This window comes from Biomphalaria glabrata, chromosome 15 (assembly GCF_947242115.1).
Source record: "Biomphalaria glabrata chromosome 15, xgBioGlab47.1, whole genome shotgun sequence".
Lineage (NCBI taxonomy): Eukaryota > Metazoa > Mollusca > Gastropoda > Planorbidae > Biomphalaria > Biomphalaria glabrata.
In genome coordinates, this window is record NC_074725.1 from 32,058,227 (window position 1) to 32,081,502 (window position 23,276).

General features: G+C 37.1%; 1 protein-coding gene across 1 annotated transcript in view; it reads left to right on the forward strand.

Annotated features, from left to right (window-relative positions):
• Positions 1-23,276, forward strand: part of LOC106053228 (aminopeptidase N-like) — an 81,826-nt gene that overhangs the window by 54,467 nt on the left and 4,083 nt on the right. Inside the window, exons 16-23 of the mRNA XM_056011827.1 lie at positions 188-333; positions 7,478-7,533; positions 8,803-8,950; positions 9,852-9,925; positions 12,246-12,356; positions 15,773-15,854; positions 18,386-18,471; positions 22,181-22,321. Coding sequence (XP_055867802.1) covers positions 188-333; positions 7,478-7,533; positions 8,803-8,950; positions 9,852-9,925; positions 12,246-12,356; positions 15,773-15,854; positions 18,386-18,471; positions 22,181-22,321 — 844 coding nt within the window. The remainder of the gene's footprint in view (positions 1-187; positions 334-7,477; positions 7,534-8,802; positions 8,951-9,851; positions 9,926-12,245; positions 12,357-15,772; positions 15,855-18,385; positions 18,472-22,180; positions 22,322-23,276) is intronic.

Genomic DNA, 23,276 nt, shown 5'->3' on the forward strand with positions numbered 1-23,276 from the left:
AGATGTCAAGTCTATCTTGTCAATCAGAGTTGCTATTTAAAATTGTAGATGTCAAGTCTATCTTGTCACTTATAGTTGCTATTTAAGATTGTAGAAGTCAAGTCTATCTTGTCACTTGACTGACAAGAATTATCCCCCTTAATTTATAAATAACTTTTCCAATCCTAATCAATGTTTTTACACATAGAGGTTCTAAACTATGGGCATGGAAACAGAGCTGGTCAAGCCACGAAATGGATACTGGCCAATATTGACCACTACGGCTTCTACAGGGTCAACTATGATGTGGACAACTGGATGGCGCTGTGTGAGCAACTGAATCAAGACCACACGGTAAGAGTTTTGACGTCTGCTGACATTTCAAAGGTGCCTCTCATCCAATAATGCAGTGTTTCCCAAACTTTTGATTTATGCGTACCCCATCTAGAATTTCAGTAACACTAATTCCCCCACCCCCCTTTCTTCCTTACCCTCCCCCACCAGAAAGCATTTCTTTTAACAATCATGTTTTATAGGTCTACATACATACACAAAAGGCTTGTCTTTGAGTCCGAAGATTATTGGCTGCTCAGTCCCAGCTGTGACCTACATATTTTGCCACATCCAGGGCAAGCATAACCATTGTCCGCAGGTGGTCGATTTAGATTTTCTTTTCGCCGTCTGCGTTTGTCCTCGGCAGCAGATTTTCTTTTGGTCTCAAATGTGTATCCTGCGGCTTTCGTGAGTGACCTACAGCTGTCTCGTTCTGAGGCTGCATGCAACCAGGTGCTCTCTTCTATGTCAGCCAAGGAAATTTGACGCCTAAGCTGGTCTTTGAAGCGTTTACGTGGGGCGCCTCTGTATAATTGCTACTTTACTTTTGAGTCTTCTGTCCTGAAGGCTTTCTAAATTTATTGATTTTACTTTTATTGATGTTACTCTAGTCAAATGTGAATATTCGTTTGTTATGAATCTCACTGCTCTATTTTGTGTCTGTTCCAGTTTCTTAATGTTTTCTTGAGTTGAGGGGTCCCAAACAGAGGATGCATATTCTATAATTGGCCTAACCAAGGTTAAATAACATTTTAGTTTTATGTTCTGATTTGATTGTAGAAATTTCTATGAACTCATACAGGGTGGGGCATAAGGATCTCCCTCACTTTGAATGAATCTCCCAAAGGAACCCAACTATCTAGGAAACAATGCCTAGACTTCTCAAGCCTTGAAATTTGAAGATATAAACAAAAAGTTTTATTTTAATGAGTTTTTTTTTTTAATTGTTTCAAGTCAGGTACAGCTGCATTTCGAAGCGTCGCTATTAAAGATTAGTTTATTTCATGATATTGTTATAACCCTATTCGCGACGCAAAAGGATTAACTGTGTGTGATCAGCTGACATATGTGACACAGGCCAGTAATACAGTTTAACGTGCTATATTGAAAGGCAAGGGACAGTACTGGCATGAACTTTGCACGTGAATAGCGCCGGTGTTATGGTCATCTGATCATAAGCCTGCGCAGACCAGAGACAGTGTGTAGGAAAGCGGCAGTTCAAGACCGGAGACCGTTGAGACCGGGACTGTTAGTCGGCCATGAAGTCCGTCACTGGTTCAGTCCTCCAGTGAAACGTACGAGACCAGGAAGAGATAGTAGAGTTTATTGAGTTTAGTACAGTGATATACAGTCTAACGTTGTAGCCGTTGATTGTGTTGCCAATTGTGTCAACAAGGCGTGGTAGCACGACCATGTCCAGACTTAGGATTGGCCACACCTACATCACGCACTCTTTTGTGCTGAAGAGAGAGGAGCCCCCACTTTGTGAGTACTGTGACTCTCGCCTCACCGTGGAACATATCCTCATTGATTGCCCCAGATACCAGGATGTCAGGGAGAAGTTTTTTAGAACACACACCTTGAAAACACTATTCGACAATGTCGACCCTGGGAAGGTACTGGGCTTTGTCCGGGAGGTGGGGTTGTCTACGAAGATCTGATTTTTGAACTGTGAACATATAATATTTACATAAGATTTTTATCAAACTATAAAATTTTTACTACCTTTACTATTTTAACTGTGAATAGACCTTGTTTTTAATGATTTAACTGTATAGAAGTTAGCCCTTGTTATGTAAAGGGAGAGTGATCCTTGAAAGATTACAGGCACGACATGGCCTAAATTGTGCCGATGTGCCTAAACTCAAAACTCAAACTCAAACCCAATTGTGTCATATTGGCTGCTTTATTTGACCCTTATTAAAGTACCAGATTATTTGGAGCCTTGTTGTCAAGTTCTAGATGTGTTGATGTGTTGTGTTGTGTTTAGCAGTGTTTACAGAAGGCCAGATTAGGAAGAGACGTAACAATATGCTTCAATAAGTCATGATGTTCACCTGTCCCATTTATGATGGCTTGTGAATAAGAAATAAAAACTGTTAAAATGATTGAAAATGGTAGAGCCTAAACTAACGAAGGCTATCTGTCCCACCTCTCTACTGCCACTACAGCCCATACGGAGCCTCCTCCAAATGTAGATCTTTATGCCCTACACTGTATTCATGTTTAAAAGTATATGACATAGACATAAATAAATATAGACTGGCCGAAGGAAGTAACTTCATGTAACTTGAAAACATGTATATCTATTGTATTCGGATTTCCGAATTATGAAAAATTACATGATCTTCATTCTTAGAGATTAAAAGAAAACTACACTGCCTCCTTATTTACAATATATATAGGTGTGTGGCTGAAATAGATATGAATACTTAACTTTTATACTGCTCATAAATGCTGTATAATAAAGTACACAAAATTGCAAGTCACAAATTTTCGTTTCATAAAACTCTTTAATCGGCCAGTCTATATTTATTTATGTCTATGATTATGACTTTCTTAATTTTCAAGCACTGTTTCAATTCCTTTTGGTGTGTACTTTCTTGGTGCGTAACTTACTATTGGGGGGCCTTTTTAAAAACAATCTTATTTTTCCAAGTCATTATATGGTCGAGATGTTTTGGGCTGGCAAATCGGGATTCGCGTGCTAATTGATGACAACACCTTAAACAGGGCGGATTTAAGAGAGAGCAGGCGGGGCTACTGCCCTGGGTATCTCTGAGGCATTTCACGTCTCGAGAGACGATCTTTTCCCTTTGCAACTTCTTGTGTGACTAAAAGAGGCCAATCCTTAATACACAGCTGCGATCGCAGGTTGGGCATATGTAATCACCAGGCGCCGTTGTACTCTCACCCTTCTTTCTGCTTCGGTTGTGTATGACATCTGCAATCCGGGACCCTTCCTTTGTGCTCGCTTTCCATGTGGATCTGTCCAGTGCCACCTCTTCCCAGCTGCCAGTGTCGATTTTGAAGAGCTTCATGTCGCGTTTGCATACATCCGTATAACGTAAAAGTGGAAGACCAGCGGCTCTCCTGCCTTCTATTAGATCCTGTGGGAGTCGACCTACTGGCAAAGATGTCCTGGCACCCTGCTCTTTGTAGCACTTCCTCATTGGTTATCTTATCTTGCCACCTTATTTTAAAGATCCGCCTTAGGCATCGGAGGTGGAAGACATTCAGCTTTTTTTCCTGCCATGAGTAGGTTGACCATGTTTCACTTCCGTACAGCAAGGTGCTCAAAACACAGGTCCGGTAGATTAGGGCTTTAGTACTGCTAGTCAGCAATATGCCCTGGGTACTCCACAAGAAAGGGGCCTCCACAACACAGACTATACAAAAATCCTAATTTCGACGGGTCAGGAACTTGTACATTTTGTTCAGCACACATAAGGTTTTGTTTTGACAATACTTTCAATCTTACATACGGCAACAGTGTGATGATTATAAAATATCCGATTGTAGCATTCTCGTAATAAATAAATACAGCTCAGGATTTACCACAGTACGTCATGTCAGGGCTTAACCCCCCACAAAACACAAAAAATATACATTTTTTTAAAACAAAAAACATGCATAAAAGAGAGGGCTGGGTGGGCATATACATGTGGGCCATGCCGTGTTTGTTATACATTCGGAAAAAAACAGTATATAGTCTGGGATTAAGTCAACGGACGTAACCGCGTATAATGCTAGTCATTAAATGTTTGTTTGTAAAAAGTTTTACTTATTTCGGATCTTCCTTCAGAGTTGAAGATAATTACTTCCTAGTCCAAACCTCCCGCAGGACGACGGGGGATGGGAGCGGGCAGGGTTTGAACCCGGGACCATCGATAAGTCCGAACGATAGTCCAGCGCGCAAACCGCACGACCAGGCAGAATTATATATTAACATATATATTATAATTTTAACATAGATCTAAATTCAAACCAGTATTCAGAAATACCAAAACTAAGGTTCGCAGGGCGAAGGTCATATCCGGCTAGTTTATTCTTATTAAATTATATTTGCAGTGAACAAGCAAAGTAGCAAATCGATGTTAAATCTATAAATATATAATTAACTCAATTAAGGAAAGATAACTCGTAAAATTGTCAACGTTTTATATAAATCTTACATGTTTTAATACTATTATTATTATTAGATTATTTTTATTATTATTATTATTATTTGTAAGCAATGTAAAAGTGGTCTTATAGTTGTTATTATTCAATTATGGTTGTTTTTACTTTAGTCTTATGTTTTCTTTCTTTAATTATTATTACGGTTTGTATTTACTTATTTAGAGAAATGAAATAAATACTACTAGTAAACAATGAACGTGAATCTTTTGTACTGAACAGTTCCACCGATTAGTTCAATTCTGTGGTATTGATGACGCTAATGGCACATCTTCTAACCAAGTGATACCCAAAATGCAGACCAGATTTAGCCCGTGACTTTGTTCTATTCTTAACGTCTACACAAAGTTCATAAGGACAGAAGGCTCAAAAGTAAAGTAGCAATCATACATAAAACACTGAACCATAATCTTCAAATACAAAAACAAAATTTAATAAAATACTCTGAAAGACACAAAGATAAAGGTACATTCCTCGTCCCATATGCTAGGACAAATTTGTACAAATACTCCTTCTTCCCTAGTGCTATTAGAGCATGGAATGGGTTGCCTGAGCTAGCCAGGAAAACCAGTGACTTGGCAGAATTTAAGTCATTGGTTAATATGCATGACTAAATGCATGACGCGTAGGACGTAATCATCTTCTTTTTTGAAGTAACGTCTGTATTATATAAGATAAGATAAGATAAATTTTCCTAACAAACAAAAAAAAATTTATCATTACCTACGTTTCAGCCCTCACCTTTTCTCTGATAGCTAGGTCATCATGATTTTTAACATTTTGTGTGTTTGTGAAATGGAACTCTGAATGAGGTATCTACCAGGAAAAAAGAACATATCTTTACTTCCCTCTTAACATAATAAAAACCCGACATATTTATTTTATGAAGAAAGTTTGGCTGTTTAATAAAACAACAACATAAAAATGGCATTATAAAAAATAAGACGGCATTCTTGGTTTTTGAAAGAGTTAAGCTACCTACACTGTTGATCACATTACATGTAGAGAAATGATATTATTTTCTGACAAGTAAAAAATATTATTGTCAAAAAAACTTTTAATTATGTATGAAACCCACAGGTTTCTACCAAAATAGTTTCAGAACAAAATCATTTCGTTTTTGTTCTTTCACAAATTAAATACAGTAGCGCTCAATCTGGTTACAGTCACACTCAATGGGAAGCGCCTTGTGGCAAGAGGGACAATTAGGGTGGCTACCTTTATTTTTTTTATTAGAGTTAGTCCCCTTTTTACTTGATTTAACTCCCTGTTAACTGTTTACAATTGCCACTCTCTCTTGAGTCTTTCAACTGACCAGTGTAGTTTGAACTAAATCTCTATAATGTTTAACTAATACTTGTGTTGTTGTACTATTGCTGTGTTACTCAAGAGGAGTGTGCCACTGTTGTGGGAAGAGTATTTCGATAATGAGCTAAGTAGACTTTATTTATTTGTTAGTACTAAGTTGGTTTATTTAAATGGTAAGGGTCTACTTAGTCTCTTATCCTCTCCTGTATCCTGTATGTTTTTTTTTAAAGACATCTTTTGTTTAGATACGAGACAGTAGTGTGTCTCATGATTGACGTCATTTCATTGTTTATGTATGTATGATATTATTGTAAACCATCTTTTTGGTTTTTCGGCATAAGACATTATTGTGCCTCTATGAATGTGGTTCTTTAATTATATTGACCGGAAACTGTCTGGCTACTTTGTTTTGACTCATTATGTCATTTTCTTTTGTGAGCCTTTATTTCCATTTATATTTTCCATGATCTTTTTCTTTTGTTTATAAATAAACTCCTTTTTTTGTTGCAACTGAAATCTCAGAATTATTACTTGTCTGTCTCAATAGTTTTGTACATCTAGAGGCTATAGTTATTAGCCTAGATAATATAATTGGGACCACAAAGTACCACTGGACTAACTTGCCAGTACAGTGCAGGTCACTGGTCTTATGACCTATCCAAATACTAGGTTACACGCCCTAACGTCGGTATTCTTGAAACCAGGTCAAGGGTGTCCTGCCATGCCATTGCTCTCGGTTACCTTGTAACTCCACTGCTCTCTCTCTCTCTCTTTCTCTCTCTCTCTCTTTCTATACCCATTCTTACCCTCTCTCTCTCTCTACGCATTCTCAAACCATCTTTCTATCTTTCTCAATTCACTCTCTCTTAAAATATCCACCCTCTCTCTCTCTCTCTCTCTCTCTCTATCTTTCTCTCATAAATCTTTCTGTAAATTGTAATGTAGGTATTGCCTTATCTCTCTGTCTTTTTTTTTTTAAAGGCCGATTCACTACACAGAAGCTTACTTTTACAAAGCTTATTTCATCTGTCTGTCTTGTACGCGTTTCCAACACGCTAACTAATTTTGTTTTGATATTTAAAAAAAAATCGGAAATAAATTGTACACTATTGAAATATATAAATGTAAATGTGGAGTTCTTCCCACTAAAAAAAAAAAAAAAAAAAAAAAAAAAAAAAAAAAAAAAAAAAAAAAAGCATTCTTTTTTTCTAATTTTTTGTTAATTCTGCTTTTCTTTCCTTCTCTACTCCCTTCTTATTGAAAGTCAGCTGTCCTTTTGTTCATTTATGAACATTCTCTTACTTCATGACTTCTCTCTTATCTTCATGCCCTTTCTCTTTTACTTTTAATTTCTCCCTCTCTCTCTACCTCACATTTCAATGTCTCTTTCTCCATCTTTCTTTTTCTCCATCAATCTTTTCACCCCCTCTCTCTCTTCTCAGTCCTATTTCCTCTCGTTATCTCTGTTACTCTCTTTCTCTTGTCTTATAAAATGCAGACGTTACTTAAAACATGAAGAGGATGACGTCTTTTTCTCTTCTCTCAGTTTCTCTCTTTATTCTTTTTTCTCTTTCTTTTCTCTGTCTCTTTCTCTCTGTCTCTCTCTCTCTCTCTCTTAGCCATGAAGAAGTACCTCCACACTTCTAATACAATCACGTCATCGTCTCAATCTCTCCAGGTCATTCCGGTGTTGAACAGAGCTCAGCTTATCAACGACGCTTGGACTTTAGCTCTGTAAGTACACAAGTCTAAATAATTTCCCGTGACCAATTGTTATATCACGACAGTATTATACTATTTTAAATATAGAACAAGGGAACTAATTCATACTTCTTTGTAGATCTTCTTTCTGGAGATTCGTATTGTCAAAGTACTCGGAGCCAGGGGCGGACTGGGTGTCAAAATCGGCCCGGGCATTACCATATAACCCGGCCCACAAATGACATGTCATATTATATGTGTATAATATATGCAGAGAAAGGTTGATAATGCATCAGATACTGTATTTTATTTATGCATGTATGTAGTCTGAAAACTATTAACAGTACAATAGCAGTCTTAATAAGTTTGAAATGAATATATTGTTATATTTCTGCTCCTACATTGAAGCGTATGGTGCGCACCAGGGCACTGTTAAAGACGAGTGAGTGAGTAGAAACAAGATGGTGGACTGTTGATTCCAGCCAAAGTAGATAGAGAGACAGAATAGAGATAGGTTAGAAGCTTAGAACCGCCTGAGTTGTAGAAGGGATCATTGCCAGTGTGGTCAGCGGGTCAGAAGCAATGTAGTTTATCTGGTCAGGAAGAAGTCTTGTGAGGAAACTGGAAAGGGTCATTCCTGTTAGTGTATGTATACTATTGGTCCTGAGACACGTAATGTAACCTGTGTTAGTGGCAAGATAGAGATCCCTGTTGGACTGATAAGACATAGGCGGCAGCAGTGAACGGTGCATGTTAGTGGAAGGCAGGGGCGGAGACAGTGAACCCTGCAGGCCAGAGCAGCTAAATGAACTCATAAGACTTTTATGTTGTGATCGTCTAATATCTTGTAAAAAAATATCTCTTCACCTTTATCTTTCGTGTCTGTCTGTCTGTCTATCTAAATGTGTGTCTGTCTGTCAGTCTTTTACATTGATAATTGATAATTCCTTTAATTGTAAACATATTATTATATGGTAACCGCGCTACGGATGATAATTATTATTAATGTCATACGATAGAGCAGCTTTCTTTCTTGTACTCTTATCTAAGACCACGCCACAAGCTGCTGAAGAAGGATTTTTAAACTAGAAACTCTTGCAAATCAACATGTTTCACGCGATCCCTAATCTATGACATTAGGACAATAGGATGAGGCCGAAGGATGAACACCACGGAGAAGATCCTATAATGTTAGATATCCACACATCAGCCGTGCGAATGTTTACAATTACAGGAATTATCAATTCAATTGATTGGTTGAAATTATGTAGTTTAAATTAATTACTCATCTTTGCATCCCAGCTCTGGTCGTCTCTCTACTGACGTTGCCATGGCAACGCTGAGTTATCTACACAAGGAAAACGACGTCCTTGTCTGGATTACCCCAGCGACAATTCTAAATGATGTTATGAGAAGACTGACGAACACTGCAGCTTATGATGCCTTAAAGGTAACACCTCTTGTGTGAAAAGACCTCAGAAAATACCATAAATCAGTGTTTCCCCAAAAACTGTTTTCGCCAGGCCTGAATAGGTGTTTCACGAACTGCTGAAATAATTAATTAGTAGGCCACCAAAGTGAATTAAGTCTGTCTAAAATATAAGCAAAGTGTTCGCTGAATACTTAGAGTATGCAAAGTGTTTCACTAAGGAAAAAGTCTGGGAAACACTGCCATGGATACTACACGAAAATGTCCGCAGATAGTACCAGGGATAGTACCACCGGCTGTAGCATAGAGAGGTACGACTAACAGTCAGTAAAGGTCGCACAGATATTACCTCAGGAAGTACTACAGCTACTCTCACACAGATATAACCACACATAATGCCCTAGGATAACAGTACAAGAAAAGTACCACAGTTAGTGCTACAAACTGTACCGCTATTTAGTACCATAAATATTACCAAAATACACATATAGTACTACAGTACTTCAAGAATACCAAAGATAATATGGTAAGTGGTAACACCGAAATAGCGAAAAATAGTGCTACAATGTAAAAGACTGACAGACAGACAGACACACATATAGATAGATAGACAGACAGACAGACAGACACACATATAGATAGACAGACAGACAGACACACATATAGATAGATAGACAGACAGACACACATATAGACAGACAGACAGACAGACACACATATAGATAGATAGACAGACAGACAGACACATATAGATAGACAGACACACATATAGATAGATAGACAGACACACATATAGACAGACTGACAGATAGATAGATAGATAGATAGACAGACAGACAGACACACATATAGACAGACGGACAGACAGACAGATAGATAGATAATTTCATTACTTTTTAACTATTATCTTTTGTTTACTTAGAAATATATACAATGCAAAGTATCCCAGCAATACAAACATCATCTTCTCAAGCAAGACAGCACTATCAAAGAATTGTAAGTCACATTTGTTTTGTGTAAGGTAAGAAAAGATAACTTTTTATTGGTCCAATCAAATGGAAATTCTTACTTACTTACTTAGACTTAGGTCCTCCCGCGCCGTTCGGCGCATTGGGCGGCAAGCTGTCTCCATAATGATCTGTCACTGGCAATGTCTGAAGCCTCCTCCCACCTGGTGTCCACTGTTCTGAGGTCCTCCATGAAGGTGGAAATTCAGTTCGTGTATTTTCGTGGTAACGAATAGTAACGATCTACCAAATAAAATTTAAAAAAAAAAGCCTTGGGCATGTGGCCAGGGATCGTTAGCCTTGTCTGGTTACCCCACCTCCAGGATAAGCTACCCTGCTTCAGCGTGGCACCCTGGTTGAAACGATCGTAAGAGAAAAGGATTTGGCTGGCCAGGGAGTAGCAAAATAAAACTCCCTTTGCGGTGCCTAAGATATCAATTATTCAAGGGGCACAGACAAGACTGTTTGGATACATTCAAGGGAAATAACCTCTAAGTTATTGAGATGTATAGCTGTAATACAGAAATTCTCTCCCCTTAGATAAGTATTGTTCTTTAAAAAAATATTTTTTTAGATTTTGTTGTATATCAGGTAGGGGTGGAGAGGAATAAACCAAGTGTTTTAGGCAACGAGCGTTTGTCTTTTTACGAACTTTGTATATTAACTCATTCTTTTAACTTCTTTTTTTTTTTTCCATTTCCCTTACTCGGATCAGGTTAAACTTTCGCACAATTATTCATAGTCGAAGACAATACATCAATAAATTAAAAATAAATAACGATTAGTTAATCCATAAGAGGTAATTAAGTATTATCGGATAGAAAAAGGGAAATAAATTTTACAGTATTGAGGTGCATGCCGTTGCTTCGCAGTGCGTTCCTTTCTACAAGTTTGTTTATTTTTTTTTTTACTTTTTGCTTGTTGTTTTTTTTTTTTATTTGCCGTCAAAACATCCAGCGTCAAAGCGTCTAGAGCCAAAACGGCGCCGCTAAAACGACTGCACCTAGACTTTCAGAGTCAAAATCGCCGCGTATCACTTGGTCTAGGAGGTGACAATTTATGTGACTACGTGAATTAACCAAAACCTAAATATTAATCTTAACCCTCACCGTAACCATTGCATTGTAATGTTACCTTCATAGTCCAAAGAACATGGGCATAGCTATGTGGGGACTCATGATTTCCGATTTGTCAGCTAATTGATAAGACTAAGACTGCGTTTTTGATCCTTATGGAAATTTGCTGTGATTACAAGACTCTTTTCTCATATAATAAGTGGCTAAATGGTAAAGAGCTTGGCTTCCAAACCAGTGGTCGAGGGTCCGAATCCTGGTGAAGAATGGGATTTTTACTTCTCGCTAACTTATGGTGGGCCTCTGAGTCCACCCAGCTCTAATGGGTACCTGACATTAGCTGGGGAAAAGTAAAGGTTGATCGTTGTGCTGGCCACATGACACCCTCGTTAATCGTGGGCCACAGAAACAGATTTCCTTTACATCATCTGCCCCATGGGATTACAAGGTTTGAAAGTGGAAAATTACTTTACTTTACTTGTGATTAAATTCATTTTATTATTTGCCTAAGAACATACATTTATCTATTTCTTCTTCGGTCTGTCTTTAGTCTTCCTTCAATGTGAGTAGGTCTATTGTCTGTCAAGTCTTCCTTCAGTGTGAGTAGGTCTGTTGTCTGTCAAGTCTTCCTTCAGTGTGAGTAGGTCTATTGTCTGTCTAATCTTCCTTCAATGTGAGTAGGTCTGTTTTCTGTCTAGTCTTCCTTCAGTGTGAGTAGGTCTGTTGTCTGTCAAGTCTTCCTTCAGTGTGAGTAGGTCTATTGTCTGTCTAATCTTCCTTCAATGTGAGTAGGTCTGTTTTCTGTCTAGTCTTCCTTCAGTGTGAGTAGGTCTGTTGTCTGTCAAGTCTTCCTTCAGTGTGAGTAGGTATATCGTCTGTCTAGTCTTCCTGCAGTCTCAATAAGTCTTTGGGCTGCCATTAGTCCTCCTTCAGTCTTTAGTCTATCTTTAGACTGTCTTATTTGCAAGACAGGTGCAGAAGACGAAAAGAAAATTTAAATAGACCTAAAAAATTAGAATTATGCAGGGACTTTTCTACCGATATTAAGTAAGATGTGCATTTTAATTTAATCTTCCGATGGACAACGACTTAACCGCTACGAAGTGGCAGGAGTCTGAACAGCGTTTTTGTAGTCGTCAGAAACACTGCATTTATCCTTAATCGTCGATTTCGAAGACATTGCCATTTGACTGTCTATTTGGCAATCGTTAATTTGTTAATTTGAAACCTTTTCAGACAAGCCAACGAGTTATTTTCGGCTTTGGCTTGCATATATGGGATCGAGGATTGCCTCAAGGAAGCGCACAGACAGTTCTCCCTATGGAGGAACAATTCAAGCAGTTATCCGTAAGTAAGCCATTCAATTTTTACTAAGATAAATCCATTTTATTGTATTTTTAGTAAATAATTGACAGCAACATACTTAATGCTATTTCTCATTTTTAGTTCACATTTTTTTTTAACCCTTAAAACGCGAGTGGTAGTTTAGCCTCTAAACATCATAATTGTAATTCCATTTTGTATGCAGTCATTCTAAAACATCTCAGCACTTTAAGGGTTAAACATGTTTTTTTTTTTAAATTATTTTACATTTTGTCAATTGGAAAGTTATTTGACATAAAATAGTTGTATAATACCGTTATGTAAATATCACTCTGTAAGTGTCTCAGGAGCATAGGTCTGGAATAACTCAGTCAATTTAGTAGCATTTTAGTAAATACATAGAAATAGAGTTGTTTTTATTATTACACAAGCATATTATTATAATTGTAACAAACACACATATATATATAACTGTTTCTATCACTGTTAGATCCTGGAATTGTAACAAATACATATATATATAAAACTGTTTCTATCACTGTTAGATCCTGGAATTGTAACAAATACATATATATATAAAACTGTTTCTATCACTGTTAGATCCTGGAATTGTAACAAATACATATATATATAAAACTGTTTCTATCACTGTTAGATCCTGGAATTGTAACAAATACATATATATATAAAACTGTTTCTATCACTGTTAGATCCTGGAATTGTAACAAAGACATATATATATAAAACTGTTTCTATCACTGTTAGATCCTGGAATTGTAACAAAGACATATATATATATAAAACTGTTTCTATCACTGTTAGATCCTGGAATTGTAACAAAGACATATATATATAAAACTGTTTCTATCACTGTTAGATCCTGGAATTGTAACAAACACATATATATATATATATAAAACTGTTTCTATCAATGTTAGATCCTGGAATTGTAACAAATACATATATATAAAACTGTTTCTATCACTGTTAGATCCTGGAATTGTAACAAATACATATATATATAAAACTGTTTCTATCACTGTTAGATCCTGGAATTGTAACAAAGACATATATATATAAAACTGTTTCTATCACTGTTAGATCCTGGAATTGTAACAAACACATATATATATATATATATATATATAAAACTGTTTCTATCAATGTTAGATCCTGGAATTGTAACAAATACATATATATAAAACTGTTTCTATCACTGTTAGATCCTGGAATTGTAACAAATACATATATATATAAAACTGTTTCTAACACTGTTAGATCCTGGAATTGTAACAAACACATATATATATAAAACTGTTTCTAACACTGTTAGATCCTGGAATTGTAACAAACACATATATATATAAAACTGTTTCTAACACTGTTAGATCCTGGAATTGTAACAAACACATATATATATAAAACTTTTTCTATCACTGTTAGATCCTGGAATTGTAACAAATACATATATATAAAACTGTTTCTATCACTGTTAGATCCTGGAATTGTAGCAAACACATAGGCCTATATATAAAACTGTTTTTATCACTGTTAGATCCTGGAATTGTAACAAACACACATATATATATATATATATATATATATATATATATATAACTGTTTCTATCACCGTTAGATCCTGGAATTGTAACAAACACATATATATATAAAACTGTTTCTATCACTGTTAGATCCTGGAATTGTAACAAACACATATATATATAAAACTGTTTCTAACACTGTTAGATCCTGGAATTGTAACAAACACATATATATATAAAACTGTTTCTAACACTGTTAGATCCTGGAATTGTAACAAACACATATATATATAAAACTTTTTCTATCACTGTTAGATCCTGGAATTGTAACAAATACATATATATAAAACTGTTTCTATCACTGTTAGATCCTGGAATTGTAGCAAACACATAGGCCTATATATAAAACTGTTTTTATCACTGTTAGATCCTGGAATTGTAACAAACACACATATATATATATATATATATATATATATATATATATATAACTGTTTCTATCACCGTTAGATCCTGGAATTGTAACAAACACATATATATATAAAACTGTTTCTATCACTGTTAGATCCTGGAATGTCTTATTCAGCTTCTTCTCAAGATCTGATACTTCTGCTGGCATGTCCTCTTACTGCTCCGTCTCCTCTGTCCCAGCAGTCTCGATGTCAGATGGCTGTTTTAGAGTTACATTTAGCAGCACCTCCTCATTCACTTCTGCACCTTCAGCCAAGATTCCTAGGGTAACTCTTTCGGCCTCTTCTCTGGCCCATTTAGCACCTTCTGCTCGTTGTCTGCGCAGTTCAGCTTCTTTTCTAGCAGCAATCTGAACTCTTTCTGCCTCTTCTCTGGCCCATTTAGCACCTTCTGCTTGTTGTCTGCGCAGTTCAGCTTCTTTTCTAGCAGCAATCTGAACACAAGGATTAGAGTGACTTAACGGATTCCTAGACTTTTAACATCTTATGATGTTGTCTAATGTTGGAAAGTCGTCCTCTACATCTCTTTCATCGTCGTCCATAATCTCCCCTTCACAATGATTAGATTGACATTAGACATTAGAATGTTCTCCCTTTTAAGATCCAACTAGATCTAGTTCTGACTAAACGATAGTGTTTATATAGAATAGAATGTAGGCCAACTTGGATTCTCTAAAAGACACAAAAGTAGTTGATTTTGCTCCATTTTTTTTTTTTTTTTTTTTTTTTTTTTTTGAGGTAAAAATAGAATATTTATTGGTATAAATGTATATATATATGAATCACACTATGCTTTTTTTATTGTAAATAATATATGTCAGAAAAATCGGTACATAATTTAAGTTTTATTTGATAAAAAAAGTGATGTAGAAAATAAGGATAGCAATCAAGTGCGTTGTTAATAACATCATGAAGTCTTACAACAGCATCAACTGTTGAGCTTAATGGATGTCTTTCTTTTGTATCCAATTGAATTAATGTTACTTTGGTAGGCACCCATGATCAGAATTATACAGTCCAACCTGCCAACCAGACGACAATGCTTCGTTGTTTTGAAAGCGATCACACCTTGAGCGAAGCATGAGTTCTGGTTGTCTCTGGTCCAATTAACCTCTCAGCAAAATATGCTTGATATAGAACACCAACCACAGTTCATTAAAGATAGATTTATTTGAATAGTTATTAGACACTTTTTAAACGAGATACTATATTAAAGAATGAAATTTATATTTCCAAGTTTTAAACTTACTCCAGTCCAACGAGAAATTATTTTTAAATTCATGTTTTTTTATAAGTGGGGCCACCCACCAATACACGTTATGGTTTGGTAAATTAATACTTCATTTTTCTGAAATATAATTGGTTTTAATGATTATAAATACACATTGCACAGAAAAAAAAAGAAATTTCACGCTCTTTCTATTTTCAGTATCGACCGCCATTTTTTGGGAATCATTAGTTGTTACGCTGTGGCCTATGGAGGTTGGAATGTATGGAACTTTGCATATGAGGTAAGTCCAAAGTCATGCATGACTAAAGTTCAAAGTCATAAACCAAGATCAAGGTCTTGCGTAATGTTCTTTCTCATCAATGACCAAGAGCTGAGCTAGAAAGATATTTGAGTGAAGGTCGAATAGGCCTACAGACACTTTGAATTGTTTAATGCATTTATTGCTGTTTCAAATTATGTATGTTTTCAGATCCCTGCTCAGTGGCGTAACTATGGTGGGGGGATGGGGGGGGGAGAATTTGAAAAACCCCCTTAGGCCCCCACTTGATGGGACCCCCCCAAATGAGTGTTTAAAATTTTTGTTACATTAAAAACTAAATATTACCCCATTATCTTTGTCACATGTCACATGTAAATTATGAGTGAGTCTGGTGTGAATGTACACTTTGGTTTCTTATAGTTATAATGTTTTTTGTTTGATGTAATGCACAAATTGTAAGACAAATTTCCTTACGGATAATAAAGATTATTATTATTATTATTATCTGTTGTCATGATTTCGAATGTCAAAATGCAGGGATCCCTAAATAGGTCAAGCGCCTAGGACTGCCCCCCCCCCAATAATGGCGAATTCCTATAGCTACTCTACGCCACTGCCCTTGATGACTGGTTAAGAATGAAAAAAAAAAATGGGGGCTGGGGGGGAAGAGGATTGAGAGAAAACATCACAATGTCAGTCTGACCTTCAGGTCTCCATACTTATGTGGCAAAAAAAAAATAAATTTTAAAGTTATAAAATTATGAGTTCGCCTGTTAATTAGATAAGATAAGATATTCATCTTGTTATTAGCCGTGTCAATATTACGGATATTTTTAATGTACACGACAATTGTAGATAAGACTGTATTCATCATCATCATCATCAAACTCCATTAGAGTGAGGGCTTGAGAGGCTCAAATCCTCTCTTGCAAAAGCCCTGGACAGAAGCCCTGCTGTCTTGCGTAGTGCATAAGTGTCGCCATACAGGTCGAGAATTTTGGGTTTCCCAGACCTGTCGAGACGGAGATCAGCAAGTCTGGGGCAGTCAAACAGAATATGAGGCACGGTTTCCTCTTCTTCCCCGCAGCGGGGGCACCGTGAATCAAAATTTGGCCATAGCCGCGAGAAATATGAGCCAACAGGACAGTGGCCTGTCCTGCACTGTGCTATAATAGCTTGCTCAGGCCTGGACAGCCTCCACCACGGGGAAGTGCGGTCGGGGCGCCTCATGCGCTCCCAGACTCCACGGGCTTTTTGGGACTTATCCCAGCACTCAAACCACTTTTCCATTTGTTTTTTTTTTAATTATAGCCAGGGCTTGATGAAAGCTTACAGCCTGTTCAGTGGGTGGAATTTGCCCTCCCTGGTGGGCGAAAGAGTCTGCGATTGTGTTGCCAGTCTGTAGATAAGACTGTATTAGAGATGTTCATATATATGCCCGGGGGGAAAAAATATGTAAATATCTGCATTGTTGGTCCATCCGGTGTACAAAATAAAGAAAGTCTATGTATGTTTTTTTTTTGTTTTTTAATTGGTATGTGATATTTGTGTGCATTTTTAGCGCATATTTTTTTAAAGCTCTTCTAATTCTTCTTCTTCTTCTTCATCGTTCTCATTGTTATGTTGGAGTGTTCATATGACTAGACCAATACATGAGATGAACTGCGCAGTGGTTTCCAAAATCAGGGAGCTCTCCGTATAGTTTTCTTTCTATTGGGGTGATTTGGGGCTTGTGTTATACGGGCCTCTTTGTAGAGAGAGCAGTTTTGGAGGACGTGGTCGGCATTTTCTGGTGATACTCCACATGGGCAGATTTAACTGGTTCCAATTTTGAGCTTCCGGAACATGTGTTGTCGCATTCTGTTGTGTCCGGTCCTGAGTCGAAAGATTAGACGTTGGTCTTGTCGGGATAGCTTATAGTAAGCGTCATCTTTCTTGTGATTTGGATGGGAGCTCGTCCATTTCTCATTTATTTTATCTACAATTAATTTCTTCATTTCTTCTGGATAGAGTGCAGAGTTTACTTGTGAGTTTGTTCTCCCACTCTTGGCGAGTGTGTCAGCCTTCTCATTTCCTGCTAGTTTCTGCTAATTTTAGTATGACTAATATATTAGACTTTAACTGTACGAGCTAAAAACGTCTTTAAAATAAATGGGCAACTAGTATGCTGTGATGTTTGTAAAATGTTTGACATGTTTCGGATGTTCCTTCAGAGTTGAAGATAGTTTACTTCCTAGTCCAAACCTCCCGCAGGACGACGGGGGATGGGAGCGGGCAGGGTTTGAACCCGGGACCATCGATAAATCTGAACGACAGTCCAGCGTGCAAACCGCGCGACCAGGCAGCCAGATTAAGGAGAATGGATACGAGGCTGCCAGACGTTGAAATATTCTTTTAAATTTTAGCTAAATTTATTTTTTTGTTTCAGTTGGCAGCAATGACGTTTAGTTTAGCGTCCTTAACATTGCTATATTTTATTGTGAAAATCTCCACTAATATTTTTTTTTGTCTCCCTTTATTGAATGGTGTCTTTATTCATATTGTGTGCTCAGATGTTCCAACGGTCAAGCAGTTACCTAGAGAGACGCCACCTGTCGAATGCCTTGGCATGTTCGCAGTCTCCAAGCATTTTAAATAGGTACAAATAGCCAGAAGCGTCGCTAGGGTTGCTGTCACCCGGTGCGGTTAGCTAAGGTGTCAACATCACCGAATCAACACTTTCCCAAAATGTCTGCTAGTGCAAATAATAATAATAATAATAATAATGATAATAATAATAATAATAGTAATGTAGAAATAAAGAAATATGGGAACCTAGGGTTGGAGATTAAGAATTTATGAAAGTTAACTAGAATAGCAATATACTATATTGTTATATAAACCGAGGGGATAATGACTGATAACTTCATGGCCCTTAACATTCCGAAGAAAAGATTCTCGTTGCCTGTCAGAGGGCGGTACTGCTGCAGATCTATTACGTCACCAGAAAGTTTCTCAGTTGACACTGATTAAGAGACTACAATGATTTTTTTTCTTCTATTTAGCAAAAGTCGACCCTGGCAATACCAGAGAATACATAATAGTAGTAATAATAATAATAATAATATATAATAATAGTAATAACAATAATAATATAATTTACAAAAATAAAAGAAAAATGTCTTCTCTTTAATGCCACCCCCTGAAGGGTGTCAGTTACCCCTCACGCTGCCCTAGCGACGCCACAGACTTTTTATTATTAATATAAAAAGTAGTGCATTTTTTAGATGGGAAAAAAAATGATTATAAAGAGTTCAATTGAAAGTACTGACAGTGTGTCTATAAATACTGCTTGTGGTGTTCACATGAACCTAACCATCGCTCCTTGTAACATTCCATCTTACTGCCCATCCTTGTAACATTCCATCTTACTGCCCATCCTTGTAACATTCCATCTTACTGCCCATCCTTGTAACATTCCATCTTACTGCCCATCCTTGTAACATTCCATCTTACTGCCCATCCTTGTAACATTCCAACTTACTGCCCATCCTTGTAACATTCCATCTTACTGCCCATCCTTGTAACATTCCATCTTACTGCCCATCCTTGTAACATTCCATCTTACTGCCCATCCTTGTAACATTCCATCTTACTGCCCATCCTTGTAACATTCCATCTTACTGCCCATCCTTGTAACATTCCATCTTACTGTCCATCCTTGTAACATTTCATCTTACTGCCCATCCTTGTAACATTCCATCTTACTGCCCATCCTTGTAACATTCCATCTTACTGCCCATCCTTGTAACATTCCATCTTACTGTCCATCCTTGTAACATTTCATCTTACTGTCCATCCTTGTAACATTCCATCTTACTGTCCATCTTTGTAACATTCCATCTTACTGCCCATCCTTGTAACATTCCATCTTACTGTCCATCCTTGTAACATTTCATCTTACTGCCCATCCTTGTAACATTTCATCTTACTGCCCATCCTTGTAACATTTCATCTTACTGCCCATCCTTGTAACATTCCATCTTACTGCCCATCCTTGTAACATTCCATCTTACTGCCCATCCTTGTAACATTCCATCTTACTGCCCATCCTTGTAACATTTCATCTTACTGCCCATCCTTGTAACATTTCATCTTTCTGCCCATCCTTGTAACATTTCATCTTACTGCTCATCCTTGTAACATTTCATCTTACTGCCCATCCTTGTAACATTTCATCTTACTGCCCATCCTTGTAACATTTCATCTTACTGCCCATCCTTGTAACATTCCATCTTACTGTCCATCCTTGTAACATTTCATCTTACTGCTCATCCTTGTAACATTTCATCTTTCTGCCCATCCTTGTAACATTTCATCTTACTGCCCATCCTTGTAACATTCCATCTTACTGCTCATCCTTGTAACATTCCATCTTTCTGCCCATCCTTGTAACATTCCATCTTTCTGCCCATCCTTGTAACATTCCATCTTACTGCTTATCCTTGTAACATTTCATCTTACTGCTCATCCTTGTAACATTTCATCTTACTGCCCATCCTTGTAACATTCCATCTTTCTGCCCATCCTTGTAACATTCCATCTTACTGCTCATCCTTGTAACATTCCATCTTACTGCTCATCCTTGTAACATTTCATCTTACTGCTCATCCTTGTAACATTCCATCTTACTGCCCATCCTTGTAACATTTCATCTTACTGCCCATCCTTGTAACATTCCATCTTACTGCCCATCCTTGTAACATTCCATCTTACTGCCCATCCTTGTAACATTCCATCTTACTGCCCATCCTTGTAACATTCCATCTTACTGTCCATCCTTGTAACATTTCATCTTACTGCCCATCCTTGTAACATTCCATCTTACTGCCCATCCTTGTAACATTCCATCTTACTGCCCATCCTTGTAACATTTCATCTTACTGCTCATCCTTGTAACATTTCATCTTACTGCCCATCCTTGTAACATTTCATCTTTCTGCCCATCCTTGTAACATTTCATCTTACTGCTCATCCTTGTAACATTCCATCTTACTGCAATAGCCTACCGAGGGTGCCAGGTGCGCCCCCACACACACCATCCCTCTTTTTCACCTTACTCTATTCTCTCCGGAGCCGCGATGGCTGAGCGTTAAACCTCTTAACTTCCTCTTCAAATCCTGATGAAGACTTTGATTTTTAAACTCGGGATCTTTGGGCGCCTCTTGAGTCCACCCAGCACTAATGGGTACCTGACATTAGTTGGGGGAAAAAGTAAAAGGCGGTTGGTCATTGTGTTGGCCACACGACACCCTTGTTAACCGTAGGCCACAGAAACATCTGACCATTACATCATCTGCCCTATAGATTGCAAGGTCTAAAAGGGAACCTTACGTTTAAGGTGTATTTGACTAACTGTAGTAGCCAGTAAGAAATAACGAAACATTTAACTCTTTCTCTCCTGATTGACAATGCAATCGTTGATGTGACCCCATTAAATTAATGTTTGGGTTTATTAACTTGAATTGGTGTTAGGGCAGGCATTAACCATGCCACTTATAATATTTTCTAAGTAAAACAAAAACATAACTCAAGTTTAACCCTAACATGCAAGTGAAATACAAATTCTGAAAAATGAATAATCCCATCTGAACGCGGAAAATAATTACGGAGAGATAGAGTTAATGGAAGCGATTTATTAATAAAGAAAAAAAAGACAGATGACATTTTTTGTTATGGCACGATTAGGAATTAATTATTTGTTTGCATATTAATAATAATAATAATAATAATAATAATAATAATCTTTATTATCCGTAAGGAATTTGTCTTACAATTTGTGCATTACACCAAACAAAAAACATTATAACTATAAGAAACCAAAAGTGTACATTCACACACATTAACCAATGACTTAAATTCTGTTGGTTTTCCTGGCTAGCTCAGACAACCCATTCCATGCTCTAGTACATTAGGTACTGTTCTTATATCCATTTATGCCGCACCCTACGCTTCACTCCCTCGGCACGCTACTGGCTTAATACAGAGACCAAAGTTCAGAGTTGGCCTGAACACTGACCTTTTGACGTGGCAGTGGAGACTAATAGCTTGTTGCTACATCAGAGGTCAGTACGTCAGAGCTGTGATGTGGCAACGAGCTATTGGACTCCACTGACCATAGGTCTTCATGTCACAGGTAATGTTCAGGTCTACTGTGACGATTAGTCTCGTACAGACACTATTTATTTATTAAACTTTCATGTTGTCAGCCTAACATAAAATAAATTCAAAAACGTTAAAACTATGAACACATAAAAATACATACACAAGGGGGGATAATTCTTTTGTTCTTATACATTTTCTTGCAGATATCTTGTAAAGTTATTAGAACCAAGCGATCAGCGGTTAGCAGATCCTATCAATGTTATCGATCATGTTATGGGTAACCCTAACGGGCGTGCCTTAGCATGGAATTTTTTCAGAGCCAACTTTGCTAAACTTTATGCACTGTAAGTATAATTGTATAATTGAGTATAAGTAGCCTATACTTCGTTCTTATCTTCTTATCTTATAAAATACAGACGTTACTTCAAAAAAGAAGATGATTACGTCCTACGCGTCATGCATCTAGTCATGCATGTTAGCAAATGACTTAATTCTGCCAAGTCACTGGTTTTCCTGGCTAGCTCGGGCAACCCATTCCATGCTCTAATAGCACTAGGGAAGAAGGAGTATTTGTACAAATTTGTCCTAGCATATGGTACTAGGAATGTGCCTTTATCTTTGTGTCTTTCTGAGTATTTTATTAGATTCTGTTTTTGTATTTGAAGATTACTTTGTTTTCAGAACGAGGCTACTTTGTTTTCAGAACGAGGCTACTCTGTTTTCAGAACAAAGAAGATGGGCACATTCGGAACATTTTTAATCCCACCTTTCCCCCCCCCCCCGCCTCCCTTTACACACTAGAAAGAACCCAGGTTAAATGGATCTACTACACTTCATAATATTCCAATGATAGGCCTTAAAATCTATACGAAGTGCTTAATTTTCATGTACATTCATTTATTAAACTCTTGAATCAATAAAGCCTTACATTCGGAAATTCCCGAATGCGATAGTCCTTTCAAAACCGATGTTGGATCTAAATCTATACCTACTTCTCTAGCCAAATTTGAATAGTCCTATATTGCTCAACTTAAATATTTTTTTAGTTTGACAAAATATACTGTAAAATTTTACAAAACTTAAACCGTCCTGTATCAATATCTAAATCAACAAATAATTAATATTTATGTAGAGCCTATAGCACGAATGTCCTTCATGGATGATTTATGATCACCAGACTAGAAATAACGTTTCAACATTTCACCGAAAGGAAGAGACGAAGGTCTTCTAACATCTGTAGTCTAACAAGTACCGGTAGATGTAAACATTTGTGAATGAACCTTGAATCATAGTAGAGAT